At 39.1% G+C, this 16038-nt stretch overlaps 1 protein-coding gene across 1 annotated transcript in view; it reads left to right on the top strand.

Moving 5' to 3' along the window:
- Nucleotides 1–3543: 3543 nt before the first annotated feature.
- Nucleotides 3544–16038, top strand: part of dclk1a (doublecortin-like kinase 1a) — a gene marked incomplete at both ends in the record, with an annotated part of 46525 nt that continues 34030 nt past the window's right edge. The window contains 2 exons of the mRNA XM_079247281.1: nt 3544–3904; nt 4880–5226. Of these exons, the coding sequence (XP_079103407.1) occupies nt 3544–3904; nt 4880–5226 (708 nt within the window). The remainder of the gene's footprint in view (nt 3905–4879; nt 5227–16038) is intronic.

Below are 16038 nucleotides of genomic sequence, written 5' to 3' on the forward strand. Positions count from 1 at the left end.
ATAAGTTTTTACTGAGTTAGATATCAACATTCCCATTCAGAGGATGAGATTTTGTGATTAGTATAGTATATATATATAATATTAATATGCAACATTTCATTTACTGCATGTCCCCTAAGTGTCAATCATTCACTGAAGCATGCAGAATGGTATCACATGATCACTCCATCAGTCCAAAACCCAAATACTTTACCTTCCCCCAACAAGGAGGAGTTTGTTCATTGACTTTCTCATATACTTGACCAACTTGGTGTAGAAGGGATGTTTGCTCAGTGGCTCAGGTGTCCAATGATCAGAAGGTTGGTGGTTCAAATCCCACTCCCCCAGTCATCTTGTAACATGTTTGAATGTTTCAGTGCTGGTGAGAGGCTGTACATAGGTTGGCTGCCATGTTTCTCTCAGTCTGCCCCAGGGCAGACACATGTAGCTTACAATCAACAAATATGAATGTAAAGTGGATGAAAAATGGATCAAATATAAGAGCTTTGAGTGCTTCCTGCAAGAAAGTGCAATAATCTAATCCATTAATATAATTACTTGATTTAAAGATTGCAAATCCATGTTGCCCTATGACACAGAGAGCACATCCAATGGTGCACAACTTCTTTTCCTCTTTTTCATGCTATTTCATTTACATGCAATTTTTGGCACAGCTCACCAGCCCATACATGACTAACCAGCTCTATGTGCTGCTAATAGGTGGACTGCAGGGAAAAATCACTGTAATAACTGTAAAACACTATAAATCAAAATACTGCTGCCTTGCCTTTTTAATTAGTTCATCTCTTCATTAACCTTGTTAATTAGTTCATCTCTTGCTTATTATATGTGGACTGTGCCTAATGAAGTGTACATACTACAGGACATGTGCAAATAAAAAATGTATTTGCAAATGTACATGCAAACCTGAAAGATGAGTCACATATGAGTTTTTGCAACCATTTCTATGTTGACAATCCATCCTGTGGTGTATTGAGTAGTTGAATATTAGAGAGGACAACAAGGATCAACTTGTATGTGTCACCAGTCTCTGTGTGGGAATTTGTATTACTCCCTTACTGGGAAATTAAGACAGATTTCATTATTCTCATTATTCTACTTTAATTTTACTTGAATTTAATCTAATTAGCATGTAATATTTGTAAGCCAATATTATCCCTGCATTTACTGGTAAATAATATGTTCCTTATACCTTTCACCTTGCATAATCCATTAGCCATACTGTTGCCCTAGATGAGTATTGAAATTAGATGGTATAATTGTCACACTGCTTTTACATTTTCAGTGGCAAATACCTCACAGAGTAGTGAGTGACAATACTTAATTCTCCTTTTGATCCTCTCTTGTTTTACTTAATAACAGCAATGTTGACATCCAATTTTGTTGAGAGTTTTGTTCCCTTTTGCATGCACATGAGATGAGTATGAAAGGAAAATTCCAGATTTGACTCACAAACTTGTGGAAACCAGATCTGGATAGTTACTTTGTCTTGTCCTTGTCCTCCATCTTTCTGGCACTCACTTCAAAACAGTCTCCCCTACTTGTGCCCTGTTTTTCTTCAGATTAATTTAGACGGGAACACCTCGTCAGCCCTGAGTTTGTGACGCACGCTGGAGCCCCGTGAGTATGTCCCAAAATAGAGGAATCTGTGTGGGGGGGTAAACATTTTTTTCCCTGTCATACAATCTGATGGATATGTGTGCATATTCACTCAATAAAATAAGTTAGGGGTATAGAAATATTCAGTTTTTGCACAATATGGCTTGGATAGTTTGTGATATTAAACTACTGTTTTAGAAATATGAACAAAGTAAGCATTTTAGTGCAAATAAAGTGTAAGTCTAAGAGAGTGTGGCTTCAACTTCAACTGTCACACATACGGTATGGTCCATTAGGGAGTGGTCTACGGAGGCCATATCTAGGACATTTTGCTCCAACTCTGTTCAGGGAAAAATAAAAAAAAACATTTCCTGCCATGATGTCAACAAACATCAGAGAATACGGAAAGAAACAAGATATGAGACAGACATGCTTTCCATCTCAGTGCTGCTCTGGGAAGTTATGCAAAATACAAAGTTAAAAACACTTAGACATATTTCATATTTCTAAAGGTGAAATGATACAAAGTAAGGCTTAAAAATAAATACATGTGTATATATTGCACATTTGTCTAGACTTGAAGTTAGTTACATTTCATATAACCTAAGTATTATTGTGGGATAATGTTTTTTTTTTTTTCATATAGATTACCCTACAGTCTATTTATTGTTTTTATTTAAAAGAACGGTCACTAAACATACAGCTAAGCATGGTATGAAATAAAAAAGCTATTAAAATCAGATAAGCTGGGTATAATAATCAATAGCTTTCACCAACGTGTTTTTTTGTTTGTTTGCTTTTTGTTTTTTTTTTTTTTGTTTTTTTTTGGTCGTTTGGAAGAAAACAATTACAAACCAACCTGGCTTCACATTGAGGATCACATTGATGTGTCTTCCCCCAACTGACACGTGTCCCCGGGGCTGGGAGGTGACTGGCAGCATCACAAGCACGAGTGTAAAGCGTGGGTCTGCATCCTAATGAGGAGTGGGGGCACTGAATGAAAATCACGACGAAGTGACGTGTGGAGGAGGTGAAGAAGGAGGAGGAGAGAAGGGGGGTGGTGGCTGCAAAAAAGAATGGGAGGGTAAGCAGCTGCTATCCAGTCAATTTCCAGTCCAGCTTGTGCCTCTTCATCGCTGCGCACACGCAACCACACTCACTCAGTCGCGCACACACGCGGGTGTTTGGTGGCGGAGTGTAGACCTGACAACAAAGAGACGTGCGGAGTGGTGGGGAGCTCACTGCAGCCAGGAATCATCAAGACCACTTTATCCAAACTGCGACAAGCTCTCCGAAGTCCCCTTTTCTTCACATCTGCTGGGAGAGGACGCATCAGGCAGGCTGGAGGTGACCGTCACAGAGGCGTTAATAGCTCGCGTTGGTAAGCCTTGTCATAACGTGATCTCTATTAGCCCAGATTATAGTGAGACAGCGTGTTATAGCTCAACTATTGCTTCTTATCCTCCAAAACTCACTTCAAGGCTGAGTGTTCACATTTAAAGCCTACGACTATTTAAAGAGCTTTCTGTCTTATTTGACATCACATTGTCAAATAAGTGAACACTGCTGGTTGCACGTCTGAATGCTTTAAAGTCTTTTCTAGATAGATGAATAGATTATATTCGATTCGTGACTGTCGCTGTCCACCCATCTGAGCTCACAACTCGGTGTGGGACGTCATGAAGCACACTGTCCATCGCTCGGCTTAAGAGCACTTAATCTGTCATTAGGGGGTTATTTTGAGACAACGCAGAAGCGACAGACACCGGCTGGCTACTTTATCAGCCTCTCCTGGGTTGGTTTTTCTTCCTCTTTGGTACCTTTTGGTCTGTTTATTTAGCGACTTCCCCGCCAGTGAAAACTTTTCACCGCAGTCTTCCCCCATCTCTTCCCCTTCTTTGTCTCGCAGACAGTACAGCCGTACTCGTGAGCCTCGGCAGCGAAATGGAGATGGAGCATTTTGACGACCGGGACAAAGGTCAGAGGCACGGGCGGTCCAGCGCCAAGATTAACGGGGTGCCGAGCCCCACGCACAGCGCCCACTGCAGTCTGTATCGGACCCGGACCCTGAAGACTCTGAGTGCGGAGAAAAGAGCCAAGAAGGTTCGTTTCTACCGCAACGGCGACCGGTACTTCAATGGGATCGTATACGCCATCTCCACAGACAGGTTCCGGACCTTTGACGCCCTCCTGGCGGATCTGACCCGGTCTCTGTCCGACAATGTCAACCTACCCCAGGGCGTGCGGACCATCTATACCTTGGATGGCTTAAAGAAGATCACCAGTATTGATCAGCTGGTAGAAGGTGAGTGTGAACTGCAGGTAGGCTACACCTGGAGGGCTGCAGCTAAATGCCTAGTTACTGTAAGCAGGGCCGGATTAAAAGTGCGCAGGTCCCTGGGCCCAGAATGTTCCAGGGGCCCCCTTCCCCATCGCAACATTGTGAAAAGTGGGAATGATATACTGTGAAACCGCATTTCTAACAATTCTCAGCCAATGGTAACAGTAGTAATACACTAGACACTGTGGTGAAGCTATCTGGCTTTTATGTACATTTTGTTTCATGTCCAAAATGCTGGTGCACATGTGGGGCCCTACATGGGCCCCACATGTGCCTCAACTGGGCATGGGCCCCTAGACCTATGACCATAATGCCCATTGGAAAATCCGGCCTTGACTGTATGTGCAAGCTTTCGTTAGTATCTGAATTCATGTTATAATCATCACTGACAAGACATGCTGGACTCTCAAAGAGTGGTAGGCCTACCTCTCTTTATCTGTTAAAGAAGAAACACTTCCTGACACAAGAGCTGCCATGTTATGTGATCTAGCCCGGTTCTCTTTAGTAGGCTAGAGCAACGTAACAAACCACAGCATCAAGTGAGCAGTCCCATCTTTAAACTAATCATATTTACAGATTGGTTTGAAATTAGAGGAAATAATCTATGGCATTGTTCAACAGAAATGGCTAATCCAGTAAAGTGCTGTTGATGAAGATTATATCACTTGTTTGATGGCCATATGGCGAAACAGACATTTGTTCAGCTCAGATTAGCTCTCTCTTGAGCTGTTTTACACTCTTATAGCTTCATTTAAGCATTGTTACATCACAGGAAGAGCTCCCTTCCATCTTTTTCTTTGTTTGTTTTTCTTTTTGTCTTTTGTATCTGCTGACATTTGCCAATATATTTGCTCAGCAAAAATCTTTCATTTTCATTTTCTTCTTCTAAGTGTTTGTAAGTTGCCCCTCCTTTGATTTCCTGTTCTCGCTAACCAACAGGTGACAGCTATGTGTGTAGCTCTACAGAAGCCTACAAAAAGCTGGATTATACAAAGAACGTGAACCCCAACTGGTCGGTGAACGTCAAGGCCTCATCTTCGTCTCGTGGCCCTGTTTCCTTGAGCAGCTCCAAGGCTGGCATCCTGGAGTTCCGTGAAAACAAGGACTTTATCCGTCCAAAGCTGGTGACAGTGGTGCGTAGCGGAGTTAAACCTCGCAAAGCTGTGAGGATCCTGCTGAACAAGAAAACAGCCCATTCCTATGAACAGGTCCTTACCGACATCACTGATGCCATCAAACTTGACTCTGGGATTGTTAAGAAGATCTACACGTTGGAGGGAAAACTGGTGAGAATCTCTGCATTATTTAAAATGATTATTTCCTTATTTCACTAATCACGTAGCCCTGACTTTGTGGTAATGTAGAGATACGTCGTGAAGAGAAGGAAAATCCATTATAAGGAGTCACAATACACCCTGTGTCAAAGTATTTTCTGAGAATATTGGTCTTATTTCGATTGAAGAGGGGAACTAAAGTCTCATAAAGGCTTAACATGTAACCAGTTAACATTCATTTTTCTTTCTGAACCCTTTTTGTGAATCAGAAATATATGTTTCCATTCACAGCCAGAGCTGTGGAACGTGTGATACATTGACTGAAATAGATCAAGAAAAGGTAAAGTAGAAAGAAATCTATGAATGGAGTCTCACCCACACTGCAACAGTGTGTATCAGAGCTGCCTCCTGGGACAAAAATAAATTGTCACATCCCACTCCATAGTCCACCCACCTATCCAGCTCCTACTCTTTTAGAGCAATGCACATTGTCTTCCCTGCATTACTAAAATGAGAAAATGTTCCCATGTGTGTGGAAATGGCACTAAACCAGGTCTGCACTGCAGCTGAATCATCAGACAAGCCTCCTTTCAGGCATAGATTGAAGGCTGTGTGTACATGTAAGCAAAGGAGAAAGATGCTGTGTCTGCCAGCGTGTCGTGGTTTGATCTTGTACTGGTGACATCCTCGTCCTGTTTGCCTTCACATCAGCCATGCCTTGTCATGTCTCAACATCAGTGTCTCACTCTTTCTGTCTGCTGCCCTCTCTCTGCCCCTCTCTCTCGGTCATGTGGTGCATCCAAGTTATTGAATGTAGGGACACGGGGCCACTCTTCCCCTGGCAACAGCATCATTCATATTATTATTTTGGAACAGATTGTGCTGGGCCTGATGATCATCCTTACATTCGGCACAGTAAAATCTTTTCTGAGCCACGGGCATGTCCTAAATGACCAATTTGTGAGTCATACTTGTTAAAATGCTCTTTGCTCGAGGGACTTTTCATGCTTCATGGCCATTTTAGTGATCTGTCACCATTTATCTCAGTTCTAAAGATCCATCATGTTTCTTTTCATGCTCATCTCTGTGTATTTAACAAGCCTCTAGTTAAATTAGCAGGACACCATTGTCTCTTGGATCCCGGTGCCAGCCAATGAACTCATGCTTTTGTTAAGAAACCTCCTGTTTGGGATTAAACTAATACTTTTAAATATGCCTACTAACTCTGCGGTTGCTACTGGTTACAGTTTTTTTTTTTTTTTTTTTTAAGCATAAATGAAAAATGCTGCTCTTGCCATGTTCATCCCTGTGTGATTGGATGTAAGACTGTTATTCTATTTTTAGACACTGTATTGATTGGGCCCGTAGGCATGGTAACACATTCACTGCCAAATTGGTTGGGTTGGGCGGTGTGCTGAACCAGCTTCTCATATTTTTTTTAGGTCTGATCCTGTGTGTGGGCTTTGTGTTTGTGACTGTGTTATTGTTAAGGCAACAGAAAAGAAACTGTCAGATTTTAATGCAAGATGTGAAATAATGGTTGAAGAGCCAGTAAGCAGCTCCAAAACATAACTGCATTGAATCTTTTTTAATGCTTTATGCATTAGAGAAAATCCTGCACAAAACCTGAAGAATCTTGTTTCTGAATAGGTAAAAGGTTTACCACACACCAGTTAAGCTTGTAGGAAATTTAAACCCCCTATGAAATGTGGCTAATCCATGTCATCTTTATTGCATGCTTATAAGTCTCAATACAATAAGATTTGAGACAGCATGAAAACAAATAATATATATTGGATATATTAGATATTAAAGAATAATGTGAGCATTTAAATGCATAAGGACTGGCAGAAGTTATGACCATTTCAGTAACACTTGAATATGCTTTATTGAATATCAGGAGGAGAAAAAAGTAATTATCTGAGTGTGTACAAGGGTAAGGTTGCCTCAAAGGTTAAGTAAAGCCTGTGTTTGTGTGCAGGTGCATGCATATGTGCATACGTGTTGTTGTGTGTGTGTGAGCTGAGCTGTGTCAGTCATTGAGCTGACGGCAGAAGTAGGTTTCTGGGCCTCACAGCCAGCAACGTTGAGTCCCACTAGAGCTACACAGGAGCCCAGGTTTCTTAGTATCATTAACCCCCATAACAAGGCCAGAAATAGAGAGGTTGGGATTATGCACCTTTTTTTCATGGAGGATTGTAGGAAGTTGAGATTAAGTTGATGCTGCTGTGTTGATGTGAATAATGCAATATATATAGACTGTGCAGACGGCTTTTCCATACTTTCTCTAATACACTCTTTTATACTATAATACCATACAATGTTCTTTGGGGTAGCTTGCTGTTATGGATGTCGATGAGTGTTGTTATGGAAACACAACGAGATGTAGAATAATCAATAGGTAAAATATTTGATTCTAAGCTTTGCCAACCATACACTGACTTTGGCTATTAAAAGGCCATATCATGGTACCAAAATAAAATCCAGGTGTGTACTAGATGCTAGTTTACACAGAAACTAGCATCTAAATTGTTGACATACATAAACAAAACCTGCTTTAAAGTTATGTAATTTATGGTTTTGTTTGTTTCAGCTTGATGTCACTGTTAAATATTTCTCATTTTGTAATGATCATTGAGAGAGAATGGAGATGAGATGACACACAACCGGCTGTGTGCCAAGTGTCTGTGATCACCTGATAGTCTTTGTGCCCTGCATACTCTCTCCACTGAGATCTTACTCCACCGTGATGGTTTTAGATATCATATTTCTGTAATACGAGACTCTGTGAGACAGTAGATCAAGTTCCCCCTCTTCTGTAATGATTCTGTTGCCATCTATCTCCCATTTTTTGCCTTTACCACAACCAGCTGTACATATTACTTCACATATACGTGTCACTGTGAAAACTCGATCTAGTTTTCTGCCTCTTGTTGGTTATCCTGCTGTGATGTCACACTGTAGCATGGTGGGGACAGTGTAGCTGGGTGGCTGTGATCAAGAAGATAGATGACCCAGAGGTGGTTTAGGACACGGACAAGGCTGGCCTGTTAATGCAACTAAGCTCTGTTTACACACAGACGCCATGTCGGACCCCAGCTGCTCTTCTGGACCTTTTATAAGGCTCATGCATACTCAGGAAGAGATAGTGACACATGTGCCTTTTATTAAACTTGTGGATTTCTACTCACGCATCACTCAGCATTAACTGTAGGCAACTGCCAACCAGTGCATGAAGTGATGCCACTTATTCTTCTCCATGGTTGGTTGAATCTTGTTAGGAATTTTTGCTAATGAGAGATTTTCATTTACATCTCAGCTGGTTGGGGCTTACCCAATGCCAGCCAACATTTTGTTGAGTACATAGATTTATTGATCTTTTTTTCAACAAATAGATAGACAATATGCATGCAGACCATGCTGGTAAGAGGCGAGCTTTATGGTTTTAAAGACTATTAACTTATGAGCTACTGTATGTTTAAGTACAAGCACATAAACTGTGACATGGAGAGCAAACATCCAAAACATACCAGCTCTCCTTCTTGCAATGATTTCCTCTCTCTTTTGCTTTTGTGTTTTTTAAAAGAAGTATCTGCATTTAAACAGTAATTATGTTTTCAAATGACCCCGAGGGAATTTGGGGTTTCCAGTTAATGTAATGACAATAACAAGTGACAGCTTAGATAGATCAGTGAACTTCCAATTGCTCCATGCTAGGCAGATGACAAAGGTTTTTGTCAGTCAATTTCCAATTTTGCACAGACATCCATAGTTTCCAGGGTATCAATACTCTGATTGTGTTTCTGTGTATGACTAAATACTTTTAAAGGAAACAGTATTACCCTTACTAACCTATACTTTGGACTTACCACTCATCAGCAAATGCTAACATGCTATTTTCCCCCTCTGGGTTGCTGAAGATAAACATGCTATTTTCTTTATTTGTCTTATTTTGACAACTTCTGCTGTATGATTACATAACATTGTATTTTTTGCTCATTAAATGACACAGGTTTATGAGCTGTGATATGTGGGAGAGGAGGAGGAGAAGGAGCCACTTGTTCACAATCTGCAGTGCAGCTCTCACTTCTCAGACCACCTTTTTGGCTTCTTCCTCTCCTTGCTGCCAATGCCAGCTTTTATTTTCCTTATCTGTTTTCTCACCAGCCTCTTTCATTTCTGTGTATACAGTTTTATCTTCTCACCGCCCGCAACTTTCACTGCATCCCTATCTTTATCCGCATCGTCCTTTATCCTGTCATATATATTTAGCTTTCTTCCTATCAAAAGATGTTCTTTTTTTTCCCCTCTCAACATCTTTTTCAGTCATTCACTCCTCTTCCAGGCCTCCTCTTCCTGTCATTTTTGTCCCTCTCAGTCTGTCTGTTTCTTGCTGGCAGCATTCCATTAATTTTACGGCTGTTTAGTTTTCATTTAATTAGCTCACTCTGCATGCACCGTCAAATGCAAGAACGGCAACATATGGCTCTGTCTTGTCTTCTCTCCTCCCTCTTTCTTTCTCTTTATCAATCCGTGTGCCACTCTGCACGTCACTTCATCTTTTCTTTTTTTGTCTCACTTCTCTTTCATTCTGTTCCCACCCTGTCCCCATTCTCCTTTTTGGTCTGCATCCAGCTATGCAGGGTCTATAGAGTAGATGCTGGAACAATGTCAGTTAGAAATATCTCTTGCAGATTATTTTATGATCAACAGCAGAGCATTTAGCTCTTCTTATTCTTTATTAGATGTATTCTATGGTGGTTGTGTCAAGTTTTGTTCTGCTTTAGCAAAATGTGGGCAAGTCCATCTGCTCTTGTTGATTTGCTGAGTCACAGTTACTCAGCACAGTATGTGTCTAAGGGACTAATGTAAAGTGTATTAACTATTGAGCATTTTGCTAAATAACACTGGTGGGAAATAGTTTGTGGATTCCATCATAAAAATGAATCCAAAGACTAAAGTGCTGCTTTGTTGCCATGTTTACTTTTTGTGCCATGTTGCCTTTATGCGTGTGTCTTGCTGATGTAGTTAGCCAGCTTGTGTGTGCGGCTCTCGGTCTACCAGTGAGGAGTGACTGTAGCAGACTGGGGGTCTGGTTGTAGTCAGAGAATCTGCTGCCAAATTAGAATCGATGGCAGACATTTCCAGCCCTGACAGACTGCTGAAAACTCAGTCACACCACAGGTTCATCACAGATGCACACACTCAGTGTCTGACTCATTCCCTTACCAGCTCTCATCTTTTGCAAACAAATGTGTAGTTTGAATATTGCATCCCAACTTGGTGCTTTTTGTTGCATACCAAAAGGGAGTCACATCCCTCGAATGAAAACTATGTCTGAAAGCCAGCCTAGTGAAGACAAGATGTGCTTTGTAAAGAAGTACCTCAAAAGTTTCTCCATTCTAAAATAAAATATTAATGTAATGTGCACCACTCTGATGCAGAACTTAGTGGAAGTTGTGTACTGTATCATTTTAAACAACTAAAAATCTCTTGGAATCATTTTTTTCTTTAAGCTGTTATCAAAACTAAAAACATCACTCCCTGCTGTGTTTTATTTTTTTTAATAACTGCACTTACACAAAGAACTACAGCTGTTGTATTTAAGTAGACCTGAAAATACTTATTAAATCAACGACTAGATAAACAGAGAGCTCATTGTCCAATCCTTGTAGTTCTGTTATTGCTGTTCTGACGCATCAGTTCCCTGAATCGCCACTTCAAATACAGCTGAATCTCCAGAGAACTATGTATAAAAAATTTCAGCATTATAGTAACAAAAAAAAGATTTTTACATATCACATAAATAGTTTTGGTTTCTAGGACTTATACATGACTAATTTGTTAACACTGAAATCAAAATAAATCTGTGAATTTCAATGAGTAATGCAACAGAGGTCCAAGAACAGCGATCAATGAAGAAAGAAAACAAACAGTATGTGTTGTAGCAGCCAGACTGAGTCAAATAAAGGAAAGACAGAGTGAGAAACAAAGCAGCCAATTAAAATTACAAGACAAGCGAAGTCTAAATCTGTAGACCTTTTAAAACTCGGGAGAGAAAAGTGAAAATAAGAGGTGAGTTTAGTCTTTTGGCTCTTTGTAAATCATCAATTCATAATTTGTGTTTTTCATTTGTATTCTGACTTCAGAGAGGTAAACTTCAGACACATGATGGACAGGAAAATGCAGTCGAGCTTATAAAAAAAAAAAAAAAAGACATATTTACAGATTCATGAGAAAGTTTGATAGCTCCCTTCAGAGAGCAGAAGCGGTTACATAAGCTGTTATGCAACAGATCAGTCAGTGTGGCAGACAGGCTGCTGTACGCTGCTTTTATGTTAGTTCAGATACACCAGTGCCAGTTTGACCTGCTCCAAGGTTAATTGGCACTGTATCTTCATTCATGCAGTTCTTTTTTCCCTCTATTTAATTTTTTTTTTTTTTTTTTAGCTTTTCTCGACTACCCTTGTTTCTCATCCATTATTAATTTCTCACACCTAAATATTCTTTCATATTCGAACCAGCTGTTCCTGGTCAGTACTGTAGTTGCTTATTTATTTATTGATTAGGTGGTCATAATACATATTCTAGTTAATTAATGACATACCAACGGTACACTGTCATTCTACAAAAGTAAAATTAAGGTATTTTGTGCAGTTTGAAAGCAATTCAGTATCAAACATGACACATTTTTTCACCCACAGTTCACATGGAAATAAAAAAAAAAAAAAAAGAACAATGATTATGTTTGTTGCTGCTTCATGATATAAGAAACCTTAGATTTGCTCATTTATTTCTCCTCAGGCCACTGATTTACATGTTAGGAACAAACCTTTCTGTCTCTGTTTCTACCCTCTGTAACTGAGTACGCCTGTCTTTCGGTCTTCTTCAGTCTGTCTAGTGGTAACTCGGAGGTTAGTGTTTCAGAGCAGTGTGTTTTGTAGCGGCTGTGGATTCAGCACCATGGACAGTTCTGCTGAGTTTCCTCAGGCAGAACAGGGTGATGGATCATCCGTCCACATTGTGGTCTTTCAGAGCATGGTTGTGGTGCCCAAAGCATGTCTCTGTGTAACCACTGTAAGTCTATTGTGGTGCAGAAGATTAGTGGGGGAGTTTCTGGCCACAGGAACATGCTTCTTTTTTCTTATCAGTGAAAATAGACAAAGGCTCCTGTTGAAGTATTCTGGGTTCAGTAATATGCTAACTAATTATACATAGAAAATTGTTAAGATATTTTAATTTATTGTTTGTTTGGTTTAATAAATGTAACAAAGTTACAAGGTTTATGTGACAGAGTTTTGTTTTGAACCAGTCATAATAGCTCAAAACTAAAGAGTGTACACACAACTAAGTTTTTATGAAGCACCAACTCATGTTATAAGAATGAGCATTGAAAAACATCACAACAACAAAAAAAAAGTGATGCTTTATCAAATATATCAAGTTTTTGTTCTCTTTTGTTGGTTTTATTTTTATTATTTACTTTATTATTATTTTGCTTTCATTTCTTCTTTCAAAAAAAAAGAAATAAATAAATAAAGTAGTGTTCACCCATGTGCTTTTGGTATTTTCAAATGAGCAATATGAGGTCCCATAGTGTAAACTTACTCTGCAGAGAATAAGTATTTAGGCCAGGGGTGTCCAACGTTGGTCCTCAAGGCCGCTGTTCTACTGGTTTTTGATGTATCCCTATTCCAGCACTCCTGACTGCCATGAGATGAATCCAACAGCCAATAAAGTTCTCCACAATGGCTGATTAGTTTGAGTCGGGTGTGTTGGAACAGGGATATATGGAAAACCTGCAGGAGTGTGGCCCTCGAGGACCGGAGCTGGACACTCCTGATTTATGCGGTCAGCTGTACTGTTCTGCTTTGTCCTGCACAATATGTTTGAAACTTTTCTTTTTAGGGAGAATGCTGAACTGTGATAAGGATAGTTAATACACACTGCCACCATGTGGTGTACTTACCTGCTTGCCTTATGATTGATGTAATCATTGTACAAATATTGCCTACAGGAAAATGTTGGTCCAAAAAATGGCTGTTTATTTTTTCTTTTATTTTTACAGTGTGTTCTGTATTTAGGGGACAGAGGAAATAAAAAAGGGAAGTTCAAACAGATGAAGGAAAGCTGCATACCGCCTCAGAGGTGTTTGGTGATTCTACACTAGATGGCGCAGTAAGAACGTGGAACATCTTGCTGAGAATCATTCATTATTTTGTTACATAAGGCTTCTCCAGGAAGAGTTGATAGTTTAATTTATTTGTCTTTTTTAGAGGTCACAGCTCTGGGCTCAGGAGATAGTGACAGGTTAATATTCTTTTGAAAGAATATTATATATTAGAGATTAATTATAAAACATTACAATTTTTAAAAACATTGAAATAATAAATATAAAACAATAAAAACTAATTTATATTTGGGATATGGATAAATATAAAGTAAATTAATTGATAGTAAGCTTCCCTCTCAGTCATGTCTGTAGTAAATGGCATAAAGGATTAAGACTTAAGTTGTTCGGCATGTAAGAGTTGTTGACCCTTTATAGTCGACCCCTTACCTTACTCCTGCTATGCTGATGGAAAACAAACAAACAAACAAAGAAAAAGCACATCATGTATATTTAAAATGTTTCCATCACTGTAACACAGTCTTAAAAAATAAAATGCCCAGAAACTGATGGTTATGAAATGATGTATCCCAACATCCCCCTGCTCTCTCCTCATCGTCTTATTTTAGCCCCTCTTTTCCCCTGTTTCTGTTTGTTTCATCTTGTCCTTGTTTCAGCAGTGCGAGGTGTTGTGTAACTGCACCGATTCTCTGTAAGAAGAGGCTGCATCGTAGACTTCAAAGCAACTTGTTTTGTCGTTGAGTCTGCAGAAGGGCTCGGAGCTGCAGTCAGGAACGGATCTCCTGCGCTGCTCTTTTCCTGTTGACTCTGCCTCTTCTCCAACTCTGACTTTTATTTGATGTTTCTTATTGTTTTTTTTCCACCTGTGCAAGCTTATTGTCAGCTGTCTTTTTTTAATTGCTTTTGGAAAGCAGTGCTTTCCCTAAGCCCCATCTTCATTTCATTATTTTAAAAAAGAAATGTTATGACATGAGTATCTCAGCACAACCAGGCCATGTAGTGTTTGCACATGTTCTCATGAGGATTTGTGTGAATGACATAGTTTTGTAAAGTATTATGCTCATGGTAGATAAAATATGAATGTTTGAGCCCTTTTATCACAGTATGCAAATCGTGCAGTAAGTCGCACGCACCAGCCATGCACCAATGCCTAAAGGGCATATTGCCATGGTAACCATACTTTTTCACACCCTTCTCAAAGCCTAAAGCATACAGTACATGTTTGTGTCTTGGTTGTCAGTGTAATGATGCTTTCTAAAGCTTCATGTAACCTTTTATCTCCTTTGCAACTCCTCCTTTTGTCCACTGCACACCTCTTTTCATCGCAACAGGGTTGGTGTGCTGCAGTTTTTGTCTTGGAAGATCATTATAAAGCAAAATTAAGAGTAAAACATAAAAAAGTAAATAAATAACACAAACATTAAATCCAATTGTGAGGTGTATCAGTGGTTAATCCTAATATCCTAAACATTTGGCAGCTCTCACTTCACAAATGGTTCCATGTTTTACTGTATTATAAATTAACCAGCATCTGGTTCACGCTGAGTCACAGTTATATAAACTAATTTTTGAAAAAGTGCATATTCATGTCGACCAAAGATTTGGTCCAAATATCTTGTAAACACAAGGCAGTGTTCTCATATGAGCTGTTCTAAGTGCAAGAGTCTTGCTTCAGTCTTGTTGTATGATCTGTTAAGATGATCAGAACAAATGAGCACAGCTTTTAAATCATTTGGAAAGTAACTTCAGTCAAAATGTCTTGTAACCTGACATTTTAAAAAAGTGTTGATTCCATACTAGATGGGACAGAAAAGAAATTTTGTTCTTTATTTTTGGCTTTTAGAGAATTCTTTCGAAGAGAACCAACCACACCTTGTAGTTCAAAACACACACGGGTGACTTAGGAATTTTACTCTCAGATTGATCAGTTATTTGTCCTTATGAGTTAATCAAGAAGATGTTCTTCAGGATTGTTTTTGTCTGACCCTCTATTCAGAAGACAAACACATTTTTACTGTTGTTAGACAGAGGTAAAAGAAAAAAAGATCTATCTGTCTATCTATCTATCTATCTATCTATCTATCACAAGTGACGTGAGGATTACCTCTAGAATTAGATTAAATTTAGTTGAATCCTTTCCAGGTTACAACATCATTTTAATACAACGGCACGTCATTTTTTCCAAGTTAACATTTCTCACTGTGAACACATCATTTCATTTTAACTTGCGTGAGACTTGTACCCAGTATGCATCAGACTTGTTGAGCTGTTAATTAGCAAGCTTCTGATGCTGAACACAACATGCGTGATGGAGAAGGGGTTCTCTTCTAATGATCTTTCCACTAATGTCAATTATGTGCTTGTATTATCATTTACAACAATTTGTAAACCAAAAAAGAAGTTTTGCATATTGGGCCTTATTACAAACTATTATTGTTGCTGTATCCTCTTAAAACCCTCTTCTTCTTTCTGGCATTAGTCATCAATTAATTTCTTTTCTTAGAGCAGAGTAGTTACTTTTAGGAGCCATTAGTTATAGTAATTGAGTCAATAATATTAAATTTTATATGAGCATGAATTGGCCTTTTCATGACTAACAAGCTTTAAGACCTATTTAAAAGTTATACATGAGTTTAAATCTTCATTCTAACCTTTGCGTGCTCCCCATTTCATTTGTTTGCTTATTTATGTTT

The sequence above is a fragment of the Telmatherina bonti genome, assembly GCF_933228915.1.
Source record: "Telmatherina bonti genome assembly, chromosome: 10".
Classification (NCBI taxonomy): domain Eukaryota; kingdom Metazoa; phylum Chordata; class Actinopteri; order Atheriniformes; family Telmatherinidae; genus Telmatherina; species Telmatherina bonti.